General features: G+C 33.4%; 1 protein-coding gene across 3 annotated transcripts in view; it reads right to left on the bottom strand.

Annotated features, from left to right (window-relative positions):
* Positions 1–18514, bottom strand: part of LOC118199100 (tetratricopeptide repeat protein 39A-like) — a 244554-nt gene that overhangs the window by 55779 nt on the left and 170261 nt on the right. The window contains exon 18 of one of the 3 annotated variants that reach the window (XM_085820791.1): positions 5077–7677. The exons of the other annotated variants lie outside the window; for them this stretch is intronic. Within the exon in view, the coding sequence (XP_085676917.1) occupies positions 7461–7677 (217 nt within the window). The 3' untranslated portion in view covers positions 5077–7460. Of the gene's footprint in view, positions 1–5076; positions 7678–18514 lie in introns of those variants that run through there. 3 annotated transcript variants of the gene reach the window in all.

The following is an 18514-nucleotide window of genomic DNA, read 5'->3' as shown; positions in this document are numbered from 1 at the left end:
ATGTTGTCGCCAATAAAGTCTGTTTGGCGAGATTTGCGCCGGCGAAACGGAAAAGTACCCATTTTACGTATATATTTTTAGTTATAGTTTTTAAAAATATAAAATTAGAAGCAAGAACAAAATCTTAAATTTATTTTTTTATTTTTTATGTTTTCTGTATTATTAAATGAGGGAGAACCTGTATGTATGTATGTAATCCCCGGTTTGTAGAAAAATGATGTCGCCTTGAGCCACCAAATTTTGAACGCACCTAGTCTTCCACCCAATTATGTGTACCTCGAAGACTAGGTAAACGAATAATCGCTTTAGTTAACAAAGACCACACGTATATATTGTGGCTATTGCAAGGCAAAATAAGTACTTTTGTGGACACTGTCCATGTCGCTAAATGTGCGAATATTTCGTCATCTAGCTTAACTAAATTTATCAGATAAAGTGAAGGTAGGTGCCACTTCACCTGCATCTACAGTTAGAAAAATAGAAGCGGGAGCACTGCAGAATGAACCGCAGTTCCAGCGCCAGATAGCTTTTCTTTCTCATTTTGGCAGCTTTCGGGTATGCATCATTTGGCGCTTTGACGATATAAACGGTAAAATGTATTTCGGTTTTCAGTTGTGGTATCTATTTTCAAGTAAATCAAATCATTTTCTGTCTTCAGTTGCTCTCTCACGTTTACGAGCTAAATATATTCTTCATTTCTGGTATATTATCAACGGTATCCGGACAAAAGAAAGACTTGCTTCTTTTGCTAATTTTAAATTATCTTCGCTCTTCCTGAGTGGTGATATAAACAAACAATGATTTTAGTGGTAAAATGAGGAAAGATAGCAGAGTTTGCCCCTAGCAGAGAAAGACTTCCGAGAAACTTCGAAAATTCTTTTATTTTCAAATTTAATCAAATGTTTTAAAGTAAAAAACTTTAAAAAATTTGATTAATGTAAATTAGGATCAAATAAAATGGAACAAATATTTTTTCAATTATTTAATGCATAATCTTTTATTGAGACAATTATTTGCAAATCCTATTGACTGTTATGTATAAACCGGTTTTCAAACATCCGAAGTAAAAATATTGCTAAAACATCTTGACTTGTAGATGAAAATATACACTGTAATTATTTTTAGAATATTTGCACGAACTGAGCAGTAAGAGGAAAAAAATAGCAATTCTCAATGGACAAAAAGTATTTTGAAAATGTAATGAAACGCAAATAAAAAAGCTGAGATGAAAAAAACCTGTAAGATAAGAATGCCATTAATAATTTTACCACTTTTGCATTAGCTTAGAAGATTGGAAATAAATTACCACTGCATGAATTTCTTTATTCAGAAGCAGAGTATAATTTTTTTTTTAATTCGCATGGCTTCAACTTATCTTTTAAAATGAATCCCATCTTTGATTTAACTTTAGACCTGCAGCTAAGTGTTAGTATCATTTGGATAGTTCGTTCTTAAGAATTCGCTTGCTTTGTACATTTTTTACATGAACGGATACCACACATTAACGGAAATTATGATATTAAGATTTTTATATTTTTCCTGTCTTTCTAATATATATGTAACTTTAACTTGAAGTAGTCCATTAGAATTACTTTTAACATAATTATTCCCATTTTCAGTATTAAAAATAATAACTGCTAATAATAATCTCTCTAAACTGCGTCATTCCAAAATTAATCCATGTTGTACGATTCTCGCATGCTTTGTGCAAGTGACGCAGGTACTTACATTGAATTTAGGTTAATTGATCAAGGTAAAGCAACAGAGAGTTATCTGCCTATGGAGAGGTATGCCTTCGTGGAGGGCTTTCTAAGGAAACTGGCTCTTATCCACATAACACATGGGGAAAAACACGAAACCTAAACATGCAGCCACCCGTTAGTGATCGAACCCAGGTCGAACTACCAGCCTTCAGCGACTTTACCGCTCGGCTGCTGGTGGGCTCTTGCATAAAGGTTAACCTAAATTTATTATTAGCTAATAAGAAGAAAATGTGAGCTGAAAGTATATCACTCCGAACACAAATTTCATCTTGGCACACTTCACATTCTCTCTTTTTCTTCCTTCCTGCTAACTTGCTTGCTCTCCGCTGCTAAACGTTTTTCCTTATCAAAATTAATTTTTATGAAGATATTAAAAGGAAAAAACAGGATCAAGAACGGGCAAACAGACTGCGCCAGTTACAATGCTAATTCATGTTACGAATGTGCTTTCAAGGGTAAAGAAAAATTAAATCGGCAGCTATGACCGTCTTTTCTAATGCACCAGGCTCCATCTCTCTTTAAATGATGCTCTCGGCTCAGTTACGACATCCACTCCTAACTTCTTATATATATATATATGTAAAATATCTATCTTTCAAATAATAATTTAATAGTCCTTTAACACCCGTCTTCATTCTAGAAATAATAGAGCAATACTTTTTCTAACTAAATTCCCTGCAGTCCTGATGCGCACTTATCGATGAAATCTGAACCCAACATCTGAGCATTAATCTGTTAAGTGATGTGAAATGGAATTCGGTATAAAAGGTCATTTGCGTCGCAATTCTCCCTCTTCGCTCTTCACCTCTGCTTTTAGACGCTTGTGTCGCCTTGCCGCTAGCCAAGCAGAGTTTACTTTTCCAATTTTCTTCCATTTTTTAAGAAATGTAAGTTGTACAAAATTGGGGGTGGTGTTGCATAGTGCACCCACAGTGATGATGTGCATTATCAAGGAATAAAATTTTGTGTGTAATTTACCGCCAAGTCATCTTTCTAACTACGCAGTAAAATTTCTTCAAGTTATAATACAGAGAACCATTGTCAACCCATTGCAACTTTCTTTCACCAAGTCATCTTATTACAATAATGCCACAGTCATATTACAATAATGGCACATTCTTATTATATATACATATATACAGTGAAAATTAGAAAAGGTATTAAAAATCGAGTGACCTAGTAGGTCGAAAATAGCGAATTCAGCTGCTGATTTGGGCCCACCAGCGGCCGAGCGGTAAAGACGCTGAACACTGGTAATTCTATCCGAGGTTCGAATCCCGCGAATGTGCTGGCTGCATGGGCGTTTTCGTGGTTTTTCCCATGTGTAACGTGTATACGAGCCAGTTTCCCTTAGAAAGTCCTCCACGAAGGCATCCCTCCTTTTAGGCAGAAAGCCCTCGTGTCTTTGCCATAATTAAATAATCCAAATCCAATTAGCTGCTGATTTTTAAAAATTGATTTTAATAAGAAAAGAGGTATGAAACCTAGCAAAGGTCGTAAAAATATTTGTGTATCCTATCGAATTCCTGAATATCCATTCCCGAAATCAAGTTTAAAAATGCGATAAATCCGATAATCTACATAAAAATTGAAAAACGCACACATAGAAAAAACGAAGTCATCTTCCCTGTTCGAAGCTTCAAACAGAACTTAGCAAGGAAAAAGTGCTTGAAGCCTCAAACCATATTGATTAGCTAAGAGCATGCAAACACGTTTCGTCGAGCAAATACATTGAGACTCCAAACGGTATTACTCGTATTCTATTTTTTTTTTTTTTTTTTTTTTTCAAACTGAAACTAACAAAAGTCTCAATAGAAACTGCTTTTCCCGACGTGTTTGCGTGTCTTAAATCATTCAGAGTAACAAATTAGTGATCATGTATATCTTGTTTGTTTGTTTGTTAATTTTTTGTATTTTCTCGACGAAAAGTGTTTGCATGCTTTTAGATAATCAACTTGGTTGAAGGCTTCAAGCACTTTTCCGTTGATAAGTTCTGTTTGAAGCTTTAAACGAGGAAGATTGACTTTGTTTTTTTCCTATATGCGCGCTTTTTTTTTTTTTTTTTTGGTAGATTACATAGGCTTTATCGCATTTTTTAAATTTGATATGTAACTATTTTACATGGATGTTCAGGAATTTAAAAGTATACACAAATGTTTTTACGACCTTTGCTAGGTTTCATACCTCCTTTGTTATATATATGTAATAATAAAATTCCATATTCAAGAATACACTTAAAATTCTAACTGTATGTTCTTTTCATTTTTAATGTCGACCGTCTCTTATTTGAAAGTACGTGGAATTAAATCCACAGCCCTGTAGTCAAGTTGTTTTTCCCGCCTTTTTTACACGTACAGTTATAGAATGTTCTGGAAATATTTAAAGCGAGCTGGATTGGCTGACGAGGCTGACGTCATTTCTTTGAAGCTCCGCCTTTCCAGAGGCTATAAAAAGACTCGCAAAGGAATAACGGGGGTTATTTCTTTAATGCAACGATGCAGTAAACTTCATACAAAAAGTTATTAGTAATTCTTCTTATTTACTCCGGATATCTGATTTTGTAACTGCTATTTCTCCTAAATAATAAGAAATGTATCCTGTTTTTTAAACTTATCGTCTGATAACTTAAGCTACGACTACATCTATATTTCTTCAACGATCTATTTATTCTGGACAAAAGCTGATACATCATATATATATATGTCTGAGTGTGTGTGTGTGTGTGACCATGGTGGTTGGGTCTGTGTGTGTGGTGGGTGTATATATATGTAATAATAAAATTCCATAGTCAAGAATACACTTGGAATTCTAACTGTATGTTCTTTTCATTTTTAATGGCGACGTTCTCTTATTTGAAAGTACGTGGAATTAAATTCACAGCCCCGTAGTCATGTTGTTTTTCCCACCTTTTCTACACGTACAGTTATAGAATGTTCTGGAAATATTTAAAGCGAACTGGATTGGCTGACGAGGCTGACGTCATTTCTTGGAAGCTCCGCCTTTCTAGAGGCTATGAAAGGACTCGTAAAAGAATATCGGGGGCTTTTTCTTAAATGTCAAAATGCAGTAAACTTCATACAAAAAGTTATTAGTAATTCTTTTTTATTTACTCCAGATATCTGATTTTGTAACTGCTATTTCTCCTGACCAATAATAAATGGATCCTGTTTTTTAAACTTATCGTCTGATAATTTAAGCTACGACTACATTTATGATTCTTCAACAATCTATTTATTCCTGAAAAAAGCTCTACATCACATATATATCTTGAATAAAATTTATTTAAACTCATTTGTAAAAAGTAAAACAAAAATTTTAAACAAAACAAAACATTTTATTTCATAAAAATACAATTGATATTTTATATATATCATAAAGGAACGCTATCAAAAAATAGTCTTTCAAAAATATACATATTAATAGAAGAAATTTTACAGAACATATAAACTAATAAATCCGAATATAATACTTTCAGTATATATTACTACATAAAAACAACAATAAAACAATTATTTATATATATAGAAAACTTGTTACACACATTTTTATAAATGTACGAATTTATAAATGTATGGCAAAAATCAAACTCTCACCACACAACAGTAGGTCAGCAGTTATTCTGTTCCATGCAGCACTATTTTTCGAATATGTTACTTTTTCCAACGTGAGCGAATATAGTATATCAAATAAAAAATTACTCAGGGTGATCAAAAAGTCGGGTTGACAAGAAATTAAAAACATCATTACTTTACTGTAGTCTGCTACTTCAGAATAAGCATTTCCAGTCATTTTCTCCGATGCCGCTTACTTTGTGTAACCATAGTAACGACAGCTGCAGCAGATGGTCGAATTTTTTCCGCTGCATTTCCGTTTAGTATATTTTGGTTACCGAAATGCGCACAAATGAAGGCTGATTTAAAGTACTCTAAAATGAGGTGGGAAAAAATAAGTGCTGTGTCGTAAAAATAGCACCCTTTACGATGGAAAATAAGGGTGAGTGAAAAGGCCTTGAAGTGTCTATGTTAAAGTAACAGACTATAAAGCTGAAAGAAAGGAAAATCACTAATCCCATTGCATTCTTCCTTCCACTCGGTTTTCCTACCGCGTGTTAAAGAAGTGAGGGAGACGAGGAAAAGTTAAATCGCAAAGCTGAAAGAGTGGCTGTGGCGACGCATCCAGGACATTAAAATCATTTTCGAGGTATTTACAGTTCGAAAAATATTTCTTTGAACATAAGCCCGTTTGTTCAGAATAGTAAAAAAAGTAGGCTTAGGTTACTGTATATTTTGAATAAAATTGCTTTATTTTGAAAGGGTGATCAGATATGGGTTCCTCTTCTTCAAAAGCAAAAACATTTTGCTAGTTTGGGAGGAACGATGACCATTTTATATGGACAGCAATGGGTGGAGTTAAGCGTGTCGAAAAAATAGTAATGAAACTTGAAAAGTGTAAGTTAATATAGTAGCATTTTGAAAGTGCTGGTAAGAAATTAAGTGGAATTAATATCTCAGTTAAGTGTTTTGGAGTGGCCCTGTTCATATTATTGCGATTTCCCATACTAGCCTCCTCGTTTTAGCATTCTTTGTGAGGTTACTTGCGTGAAAATGAATTCCTAATAGCATCAAACTTTTATGAAAATGATGTTTGTGTGAACAGTGATTTCTCTGTTTTGTTCTTACCAAATATATATATATATATATATATATATATTGGTATGCAAAGTATTTCAGCAACTAAGCAAATTCTGCTTTTCCGTTACCTCTAAATTTATTTCATATTTATTTTATCATATTGCTTTTAATTTACCCAATGGTTGGTCTTGTTTTTTACTCAAGAAAACTCTTAATTATTTTTACAGTAATTTTTGTTTTAGGATTACATCGGATGAAATTTTATCTTAATAATTAATTAAAATTAAAAAATATTTAGTTATTGCACTTTTAAAGGAATTTAATTAAACTCATTTTTATTTGGTCCTTTCTTTTAATTTTTTATTTTGAAATTTGTTAAGAATTCACACAGTCATCTAGATGTAATTCAGTAATGTAGGTCTGCTGAAAGTTCTTTTCCGTTTCCTTGAATAAGACCAAAAAATGTGCAACAATTTTATATTAATAATTTATATATTAATTTTTATTATGCTGTATTACATTTATCTTATTTTTATTGAATTGTTTTTGTTTTAATTTTGGAATATGTTAGACTGTTACCCCTTTTCTTGCTCGAATTTTTGCTCGAATTATTATTTCTTGATTAATTAATTAATTCCGCAACGTACTGCTGCGCGATATTAATAAGATTTTATCTTAAACTAAAATTTCTAAAATTTTCTTTATATATGCATATAAAAAGGACCAATATGTATTGTATATGTTCTTCCTATTAGATTGCTAGCCACATACTTTTGATTTCAGAATTATGTCTTGATTTTATAATGGTAAAGTGTCTTTTCGTTTACATTACAAGTCATATATTTTAGCTCACGTATACAATTAAGTTCTTTGTCATATCAAGTCATAAGAGGTATTTAACAAGTTCGTCAGCTGCCGTCTATTTCCAGTTCTGCATCAAAATAAAGCTGTAACTTTGAAACCGTGAATGTTTAATTCACTACTGTTTTCCACATTAAAGTGACATTTTTTATGAATTTTTCAGAATTTTAATCACTGCTCCAGAATAAGCCAGCAAATGAATGCACTAGGTTGTTACCGAAGGTGGCACTGGGGAGTCGTAGATGTTGATGGGATTCTGAGAAGATGGGCTCATAGAACACGTATATAGTTCTTTCTCTTTGTTCTTTTCGTCTGTGATATGCGCCTGCTCTAGGAGAGAACTTAGCGTCTGTATGTGCCTAATGGCAGCATGGATTCGATAGTGGAGAAAAGATTCCAAGTGGTAGTCAGTATGAGCATGACTGAAAAGATAATGTAACAAAGAAATGGGTAAATTTCAGGATAGCTTAAAGTCACAAAATGCATTTATAATCTAAATTTAAAAGTTTAAAGAAATAAAAATTTAAAATTAAAAGTATATAATAGCTTATTAATTTAGAAGTCAAACAACAAAAATCAGCGTTATATTTTCGAATTTTCAAATTTACTGTGAAAATTTGGAAAAATAACGCTGACGTTTGTTGTTTGACTTCTAAATTAATATTTGTTCGGAGTGTTATTGTATCTTAAATATAATAGCTTATCTTACTATCCTAATATTCTAGGAAACTAATCAGATAAATTTCATAAATTTCCTTCTGTTGTGAAATTTGCGTTTTGCCTTGATGCTGCTCAGTGCTGAAGAGGATTAAAATTAAATTTCCGCGATAGAAGCCAAGAACGTTGTGAAGACTGTGTATCCTCCTGATGTGCCTGTCCGGGGTGTATGTCGTCCTGATTATCGACGTGGCTAGTAGCCGTGATTTTCTCCTGCATGTACGACGAATGGATGCATGGAATCCTGACATGGAATAGAACTGACCAAGACTAGAATTGGAATAGCAATTTATCAGAATGCCCAGGACAGCATTTATATGAACTATCGTATGAAATTGTTGTAGACAAGCACTTGCCGATATACCAGGCAAGTTAATCACCTGTTATTCATCTTCTTCATCGTATGTTTGTCCTATTTTGTTCCGATGCCAATTAAGTTAGATTGACTGTAATGCATCTAACACTTAAAGCTTAACAAGTTCTTTATAACAAGAGAGAGAACGATACCGCTGTAATCCTTCTCTAATAACGATGCAAAAAGTATGATTCATAGTCATACATTTTTCAGTCTGATGCGATATGGAACCCACTGTTAAATAGCTTAAGTTCACGCCGGGAAATAATGTTATGAATCTTACTTCACGGCACCAATGTTATATAGAAGAAAGTTTCGCCACCAAGGTTAAATAGTTTACTTCTAGGTACCAGTTATATCTGAAATTCCTATATTGTTAAATGTTAAATATGAAACTACTTGCCGTTAAAGGAAGTGATCGTATAGTGAAACGTGTACAGCATTTTTGCGTTGTGAAAAAAATGCATTCCGGGACCGCGCCGTGAGAGGATCGAAAACATAAAACATATACAAGATATAAAGGAAAAGTTCATATTAAATATATAAAGAAAACATACTGTAAGAGGTTCCAGATTAAATATCAGTTTATTCAATTACAACACAATAAGAAAAGTCTTAACCTCATCTGAGAGTCTGTTCATTTAAATTCATAAAAAACTTAAGGTTTGTCTGGTGATTTAAAAGAAAGGAAAGGGAAACAATTTATGGCCTGAGAGTTAAATTTTAGATTCGACGTTGTTTTTACTGCTAAGGACGTTTTTGAAAAAACTTGCCTAAAGTTCCAACACACCAAAAAAAATAATACTTATCTTGAGTGGACATCTTGAAGTGGAGGAGAGCTCATATCTTAGCTCTATCCTTACGTCACTTGGCAAATCCGCAAGACAGAGACTCGAACGGCACGACAATAAATTACATCAGCTATACCGTCAAATCTTACGCCTGCTACTGGTTTCCATAGAAGAAAATTATTCCCACTGGAAGCAAGAGAACAGCTTACACCGCACGGCTGTCTGCCTAGACTCTCAGCTCCACCAAGGAAAACGTAGACAATTAAGCTAGGCATTTTAGAGAACGGCTAACGCAGGCTTCCAGTTGACTAAGGTGACATAATTCCTTCTGTTTTCAAGTCGGAGTTCAGAGGACATCGTCCTGACTTTTGCCGATACAGATAGAGACCCAAGTCTCTGTTAATTTTTTTGTTATTCGCTCAACAGTTTTTTTTTTCTTCGCATTTTGAGAAAACCCGCGGCCGGGGAGCATAATTGCCGCTCCCCGCCGGAAAACACCTCTCGGAGTCACTTACATTTTGTCCAGCAAGCCCAAAAATCAGCGAGTCAGTCCGAGAGTCAGCCAAAAGTAAGTGTGTCCAACTCAAATTTCCTTCTTGTCCTTCACCAAACGGGCTCCCACTATGGCTTCACTTATCGCCCCCTTAATTATGGCAAAATCTTCGTTTTCACCTCCAGAATGCGGAAATAAGGGTGATCGCGCATGCGCGCCCTTCTTCACTTAGCCAACAACCGGACCCTCAATCGCCAAAAACCTGAATGACTTACATTGAAAGACAAGTAGCAACCTTTGACCTTTCCGTCACGTACTTTCCTCTCTTAAGGTCAACTAACAATGAAAATTCTTTCTCGAACATTCTAAAGCGCGCGAAATCATGACTTGACGAAAATTGCCTCCCTTTCCCTGCTTCTTTCACAATGAATAAAAGTTTGTACAAGATTTACAAATAGAGGAAAATAAATAATACTCTTTTAAACTAAATAATATTCCCAGAAGCATCTGTCTTTCCCCAAAAATTAAAGCCTTAAATTAAATAATTCAGAATCAAAATAAAATTTAAATTTCCATAAATCATAAAATCATTCACCTAATTTTTATAACGCTATCCGGTAATTTCTCTACATAACATTCCTTTCCCCTAAGGAATTAAATTTTGGTTTACCAAAATTTAGCAGACAGACACTTCTTGAAATACCATGACTCATACTGTGCAATAAGGCTAAAGGATAACATAATGTAACAATATTTCACACGACTCCTTGGTAACAGTGACGTTACTGACACATTAAATTTCAAGTCCAAAATGTGCAAGTAAAACAACAAGATTAATCAAAGCAATTACTAATTAAAATACTCAAGGAAGATCATCAAAAACAATTAATCAAAAACATCAATTAAATCACTTAATTAAACCTAGAAATACTCAGAACACATACAAAAATAAAAATAAAAATAAGGCGCTAATCACAAACAAAATATGTCTAAGATCAATCAATAAGATAATTAACGCGCCGCAGATACATAAAATACATTCCTGAGAAAATAAACACACTAATAATTCAAACAATTCCAAATAAAATATGTCACATGAACGTATTCAAATAAGGAGTAAAGACCCCTAAGTACTACGAAAATGAATAACTTCCAGGAATGAATCCCAAACAATCACGTCTAAGAACAGAAGCGGCCTGATCAGGGCCAAGCATTAGAAAAGAAAAGAACGTTACAACACAAGGAACCTCGGAACCAGCCGAAAATACCCCACACAAAGATCAGAAAGAAGGAAAACGTGATTGTCCAAAAATTCAATTCAACCAAAATCAATTCCGAAAATGAACATAACGAATACGCTGTGCAAATACCAATTAGAATTTTATCCAAAACACACAAAAATAATAGTAATAATACAACCTAATGTATATACAAAATGACGTTTGGCCAAAAAATTTACAAATACTACCAAGATACACATATACACATAAAATGAAAATACAATTAAACTGTAAAAATTTCGTACATAATTCAAATGAGCAATGAGATCAGTGATACCTAAACAAAAAAATTTTAAATTGCAATACCTAAACAAATACACAAATAGTCATTGCGTTAAACCATATCAAGTCAAAAAATAATTTCACTGTATTTCAAGTCAAGCCAAAAAAAAAAATCAACCAGCAAGAGTGAAGTGTCGCTAAAAATTTTTCAAACCTCACGGTAAACACTAGTGAGTAACAACACCATATTTAAGTCCCCTTAGAAAGACAACACCAAAAAAAATTCAGTAATTCTAAAAAATCCATTAGGTCCACAAAAACAAATTTCAACTAGTCAAAGAAATCAATCAAAGCTGGACTGAAGCACGTTACTAGAACACTAAATAAAATATCACAAATAAAAAAAAGTGTTCAAAACAAACCCCCGAATTTTAGGCAAAACTGAGATCTATTCTGCATCAGACTTTTTCAAAACGTTGTATAGTAACCTAAGTAACAGCCTTCAGAAACACCTCCACCCAAACAAAAGAAACAAAGTAACTCTTTACCGCGTCCATGTAAGCTGAGAAAAGCGCTGTATTATGAATGACAGACTCAAACTTTACGTATCAAGCAAACCTCCAGACACGTTGAAAGAGAACATAAGATCTCTTATCTCGGAAAGAAAAGTGCGCTGACTGAAACGTTACAATCCTGAACCAACACAATGAAAAAGATACAACAATAGTTTTCTCAGATAACAAGTTCCTGTTTGCCCCCCGGTGTAAGAGGTCAAGTGCCACCATGAAGTGCAAGTATTTACAAGAAAACGAGCTTTCAGGACATTACAACTTCACGCAAGACCTAACTGCAAGCAACAAATGCAAAGTTCTCAAAAGTGCTAAACTAAAAAAAAATACTCATAACTCATAATTCAAAAAATCCCTAAAAATCACACAAATGAAATCCATAACTCAAATTCTTCTATTTTCCTAAGACCACAGAAATCTCAATTCTTCCACAGAAACTAAACATCAGAGAACTTACATTTTACGGACCTTGGCAGAAACCACCAGAAAACAACACACAAACTTGATACAACTATCTTGATACTAATAAGTCAAACCAAAACAAGAATTGACCCCAAATTCCGCAACAAGTCCAACCAAGAAAGAAAATTCAGTACCTCAAATCACATCTATTACGATTAACTAGCAAATTCAAGACAAACTACTTGTAATCAACAGAAAATTCCCGCTCATGAGTAAAGAGCAAAAGTAACTAATCTTCTCAAACTTATCTAAAAATTTCCACAAACCAAATTCCCGTTGTCACCAAAATTCTCATTAAAATTCACTTTCTACAATTCACAAGACTAAATTTCTACTGTTTAAATAATTCTCACCTGACAACTTTTCACAAACTTAAAACTCAGAAGATAACTAATCTCAATTACTCTGACTCATTAAACTAATTAGAACTTCACTCAAGCTGAAGAATTCAATCCAAAAAAAAAATTAAATATGCAAACATCACTATTGCTGATCTCAGGCAAAAATCCAAATCTAACCCATGTTAATTTTAAAACAGAATTTTGCAATTGAAAAAAAAATATTCAATTTTTCTAACTCATTCATTTGTATCATTATGCCTTAATAACTTATAAAATTCATTGCTCAATACTAAATTAAATTTTCTAACACATTACACAATATACTGGAATCATATCAAAACATTGTAATTCAAAAAGCAATAATATACTACGCTAGAGAATCATGAAAACATTACATACATTTCACAAAATATTATTCAATTAAGTCAAAAAAATCAAAATTTCTCTAACGTTACCCCTCACGATTACACATTTCACAAGATTCTAGGTTCAATAAGTAGCAAAAACACAAAAAAAATTTCTAGCTACGCATAGCTATGGCTTGTCTCATTCAGTAAAATAATTAGAGTCTTTAATCTCTTTCTCTTAGAAGTGCTCAAAAAATGAGTCCAGTTTTTAAAGACAAGCACTCGAAACTTGTTACAAGGATACACAAATAGCATAGGATTATCGTGAAATAATTCATTTTCCATCTTGTATCATAAATCAGTACGTCGAAAATCAAAAATACACATCTAGAAAACACTCAAGGATTTTCAACAGTAAGAATGTACAGTACCTATTCTGCTACATTAAAATATATATTTTTCCTAATTTTAAAGTTCAATTCTGTTTGCCTAACGTTAAAGTCCAAAATTTTTGAAATTCACACACATTTTCAAACTTTATCACTCTCGTATTAACAAATAAGCAAACACAAATCAAAAACTCTAATTAATCCTAGCACATAAAATTTAACTCCTTCCTTAAAAAGTAAATTACACAAAATAGGTAAATTCAAAATCAATTACTGATTCGATCCTTCACTAAGCAGAGGTCACGGCACCAGTGTTAAATTCTGCCGTGAGAGGATCTGATACACACAAAAAAAAAAAAAATATACACTTATCTGGTTCGTGACATCTTGAAGTGGAGGAGAAATATCTTATCAAGCGTTGATGTCGGCCGGGCTCATCTTGACACAGGTTCTAAAAATGTAGAGCCACTTCACTACTGTAGAACAGAAACAGGAGCACTGCTGCCCAGGACGGCTATCCGCTTGGTCCTGAAAGTCCTATGTCAACACGCAGGTAACTCGTTCAAATTTCGCCGGTCAGAAACGTTGTTGCTAGGAAATTACGGCTCGCCTGTTCTTACTCATCCCAAGAGCAAGCTTCACGGGTAACGTCCCAAGTAAGTTCCAGAGTAACATCCACAAGTCCAGCCAACCAGTAAGTGCGCGAGTCCAAAAGTAAGAGTGTCCAGAGTAAGTGTGTATCCAACTCGAATTTCCTTCTTGTCCTTCACCAAACGGGCTCCCACTATGGCTTCACTTATCGCCCCCTTAATTATGGCAAAATCTTCGTTTTCACCTCCAGAATGCGGAAATAAGGGTGATCGTGCATGCGCGCCCTTCTTCACTTAGCCAACAACCGGACCCTCAATCGCCAAAAACCTGAATGACTTACATTGAAAGACAAGTAGCAACCTTTGACCTTTCCGTCACGTACTTTCCTTTCTTAAGGTCAACTAACAATGAAAATTCTTTCTCGAACATTCTAAAGCGCGCGAAATCATGACTTGGCGAAAATTGCCTCCCTTTCCCTGCTTCTTTCACAATGAATAAAAGTTTGTACAAGATTTACAAATAGAGGAAAATAAATAATACTCTTTTAAACTAAATAATATTCCCAGAAGCATCTGTCTTTCCCCAAAAATTAAAGCCTTAAATTAAATAATTCAGAATCAAAATAAAATTTAAATTTCCATAAATCATAAAATCATTCACCTAATTTTTATAACGCTATCCGGTAATTTCTCTACATAACACCCACATAAAAAATTTGGCAGGCAGTTTTTAATGATTTTCGTCTTTCTAATGAAATGGTCGTAAAAGCTCAAGTTCCACCCAATATTTCACCTATATTCAATTTTAGTTGATTAAATGTGGTAAAACCTTTATCCTAATTGATCAGAAATCAATAACTCGAACAAACAAACACACAAACAGATATTTTTCTTTATATGTATAGAGTTTGTAAAACTTACAGATTTTTGATTAACAAACTCTACGATTTGAAAGTTAAAAGTAGCAACACGTTTTGAAATAAAGCATTTTTACGTTCAAGACGCGAGACTGTTGCCACTCGAGAAAATCAGTGCAAAAATTAGCGCTTTCAGAGTTTTTAATTAATATTTCGGTTGATTAAAATCGTATGAAGATGGGAATAGTCGAAATGACTTCCCACCAATTTTTGGAATCGGGAATAATGTATTTAATATTTGGCAATGCTATTTTTATTTCATCGTAAAACTTCGAAATTTTTTATTAACGAACTCTAGGATTTGAAAGCGAGCAGTGGCAACAACTTTCGAAATAAAACAGATTTTCATCTCCAGCTTGCGAGACTGTTGCCATTCGGAAAAATGAGAGCGAAAATTATAGTTTTTCCGAGGTTTTAATTAATATCTCTGATTACATCTACTTTTCTCTGATTACACCTTCGAGAACCCAGAAAGGAACTGTAGGAAGTTTAGTGATGATAGCTATAGAAGTGAGTTATTAGCGAACAAACAAACACACAGATTTTCTTCTTTATATATATGGATTAGTAAGGTAACTTAAATGTTTATCAATGTATAAATATTTCTAAATACAAATGTGAAATTAGTATGTATGAGTGAGAAGTTAGAGGATAAACAGCCTTGTGAATGACATTATGGGGTAAACCGCCTTCAGAGAAATATTACAAAAATTAAAATTATATTAAATACTTCTATCTTCACAAGCATTCAGATTTCGCTTCAACATGAGGATGGAATTATTCAAAGAGATCTCATCTCAGTAATGGATGCATGTCGTAAACATTTACCTTTCTTTCACTGCAGACAGTTAGAAAATAAATATAAAATAACATGAATGCATCCTAATCAAAGAAGTCTTCAATGAATTTGTGAAAGAAAAGAGCAATTTAGCCAATGGAAACATATGAGTTTTATATTATCATCTGCGGTAAACATTAAGCTTATCTTATTTCGCCGTGAAAACTATGAAGCAGCTATCATTAGACAAAGTAAAAACTTTTCCATTAGAGAAGATAGTACTATTGGATACTTTTATGTAGAAGACGTGCTATTTGACTTGGTTAAGAGCTTCAGTGTTAACTAACTGGAATTTTGAAAACAGGAGGAATTTAACTATGTAATGACTGTTGCAGAAATACAGAGTTTTCACCGACAGCCAAGAAAGTTTAATATTTTTGCAGCTTGGATAAAACCAAGCCCTAGGAATTTTGTGAAAATTTCTCAAAGCCTGTTTTTCCTTCGATGTAAATGCAAATAAGGAAACCTTTCAAACAAAAAGTTTTGCAAATATTGATTGAATGTTGAATAACGTTACAAGGACGGGTGGCATATTTCACAAGTGCACATCAGCGTAGCCACTGAGGGAGGGGTTTCGAAAATAGATCAATGAGCTTCTATCGCTCTTGTAACGCTAAATCTTCATGCATGTGAGAGTAAGTTTACGTTTTAATTTGCATTTGTTTCGCAGTTATAAATGTATGACGTAATAGCAGAAAATCTCGTAGTTCTTTCGTTTTTGTGAGTTTAATTAATCACTGACATCTCACTTTCACGATTTTTATCACTCATTAATATTTGGATTGATGTTTAACGCCATATTATCGCTTTTTACATCAAAAAAATGACTCAAGCTACAGTGTCATGTGTCTGTCATTTAGCGCAGTGCAGTTTATCCTTATAGTTATAATTAGCCTCGAATATTATGCATTTACTAACACATGTGGATTAAGATAATCAAGTGTATATATGTATATTTTTAATTGAGCTTTAAGTGTTACAATGAATGTAGTGTTTTCTTATTTCAGTGCTTGCATTCTTTTGGTTCTTAAAGTGTATGATTCACAATACATATTGTGTTTGGTCTAATTATATCCATTGTTAATATTAAAAGATATATGTGAATAAATTGAATATATTCGTTGTGAATAAGATAAATTCATTCTGTTTGATGAGTATTTCTTGTGTAAACAGTACATTTAATAGTGAGCAGTTATTAAATGTGAAATTTAACACAATGAATACGAATGCGAATTAGTAAAGTTCACTCTGAATAAAATTCTGCATTGGCTCTTTTTATAGAACATCTTTTTCATACAGACTGCAATAAAAAGTGCTGACTTCTCTTTACATACATAATTGGTGTAAATATTTTTTTCACATGCATACTTTTATATAAAGATAGCATTTAGGCTCAGATATTTATTACATATTTCTTTCTTCATTTTATTTACCACTTATTAAATAATATTTCACAGGGATACTTTTGCGGAGTATCCAACATGCGTTTGTATTTATTTCAAATTCTTTCAACCAGGTAGTGAAATCTTCACAATTGCTTATATTTGATCTAACTTCGGAATGAAAATTTTCAGAAGAAATCGGCGATGTTATTGTACAGAAAATTGCGTGACAAAATATTTTCAACCATCTTGCTTGAATCTTAAAGCACGCGAAAGGTCACGTGACATGACAAAAAAATTACTGGATTCCCATTGATCCATCCTAGAAGCCACTCACTCGGTGGCTACACAGATGTGCTCTTGTGAAATATGCAGCCGGGTGTCATAATTCGTAAGTGCACATTGGTATAGCAATAGAGGAAGAGGAGGATTTCCAGAAAGGACCACCTTACTTCCAATAGCTTTTTCTATTAGATCAAGTGACCTTTGCCTCTCTAAAAGCAAGATGACTGAACTTATTTTGCCCGGCAATTTTAAATCCAAAATAATGAAAAATGCATTTTCTGTGAAAATGTTCAACTCGAAATTATATCAAATATAAGTAATTGTAAAGATTTCACTTCTTGATTGAAAGAATTTGAAGAGAATGAAAAAAATGCTGGATATTGGGATACAAATGAGAAACGAAATGTAAACAATAGTTATCAAAGATTCAGCATCACAAGAACAGTAGAAGTTCCCTAGTCCACACTCGAAGCCCTTTCCTTCGTTGCGGCACTGATGTAATTTAGAAGTTATGCAGCCGGGGAGGGGGTGCATGTTGGAGTCAGCGCAAGAGGTCTTGGACTTACGTAAATTTTAGCAAATGCGGCTTACCATGTGGAAAGTGAAGGAAACATGCATATTTTAAAAATTGGGTTCTTCAATAAATTTGTGCTGTTTGAATTAATTTATGAATTTTAGGATAGTTATGCTATTTTAAAAGCAGCGACTGTGGTTCTGATTTATAGAGAATTTGTGTATTATGTTTCACGGAGGGGCGCGCCCGTCTACAGTGTCATGTGTCTGTCATTTAGCGCAGTGCAGTTTATCCTTATACGTGCATCGGTGTATCGTCTGTTACTGTTAATACATATATATTTGTGGTGGTGTGTTTAATTTGTCAAACATTGTTATGGTGTTTAAAAGCTCAAATTTATACAAGTACATCAAAAAGAATAGCGATGAAAAGTAAAGAAATTCTGTTTTACCAATGGAACAAAACTTTGAGACAATCAAGAAATTAGATAAAGTAGAATGTAGTTTCATTTTAAGGATATGGGAGAAACATTCAGAATGTAGTTTACATCTTCGGTATTGGACGCTAAAAAATAGTAAACTGGAAAAGAAAACGAATAAAAATAGGAAACATGTGTGCATCAGAAGTTACTGAGTGTGCAATTAAAAGTAAGAAAAGGTTAAAAAAATTATGGTTATGAAAAGTGAGTGAAACTTTGTGTGTTAGGTTTACATAGTTCAGAAACAAAGTTGTGCTTATTTCAGGCCCTGTTTTATAGTAAAACGTAT

The sequence above is a fragment of the Stegodyphus dumicola genome, chromosome 7 (genome assembly GCF_044657685.1).
Source record: "Stegodyphus dumicola isolate Sdum_Otavi_A_Nest chromosome 7, ASM4465768v1".
NCBI lineage: Eukaryota > Metazoa > Arthropoda > Arachnida > Araneae > Eresidae > Stegodyphus > Stegodyphus dumicola.
This window is presented reverse-complemented; position numbering and strand designations above follow the sequence as displayed.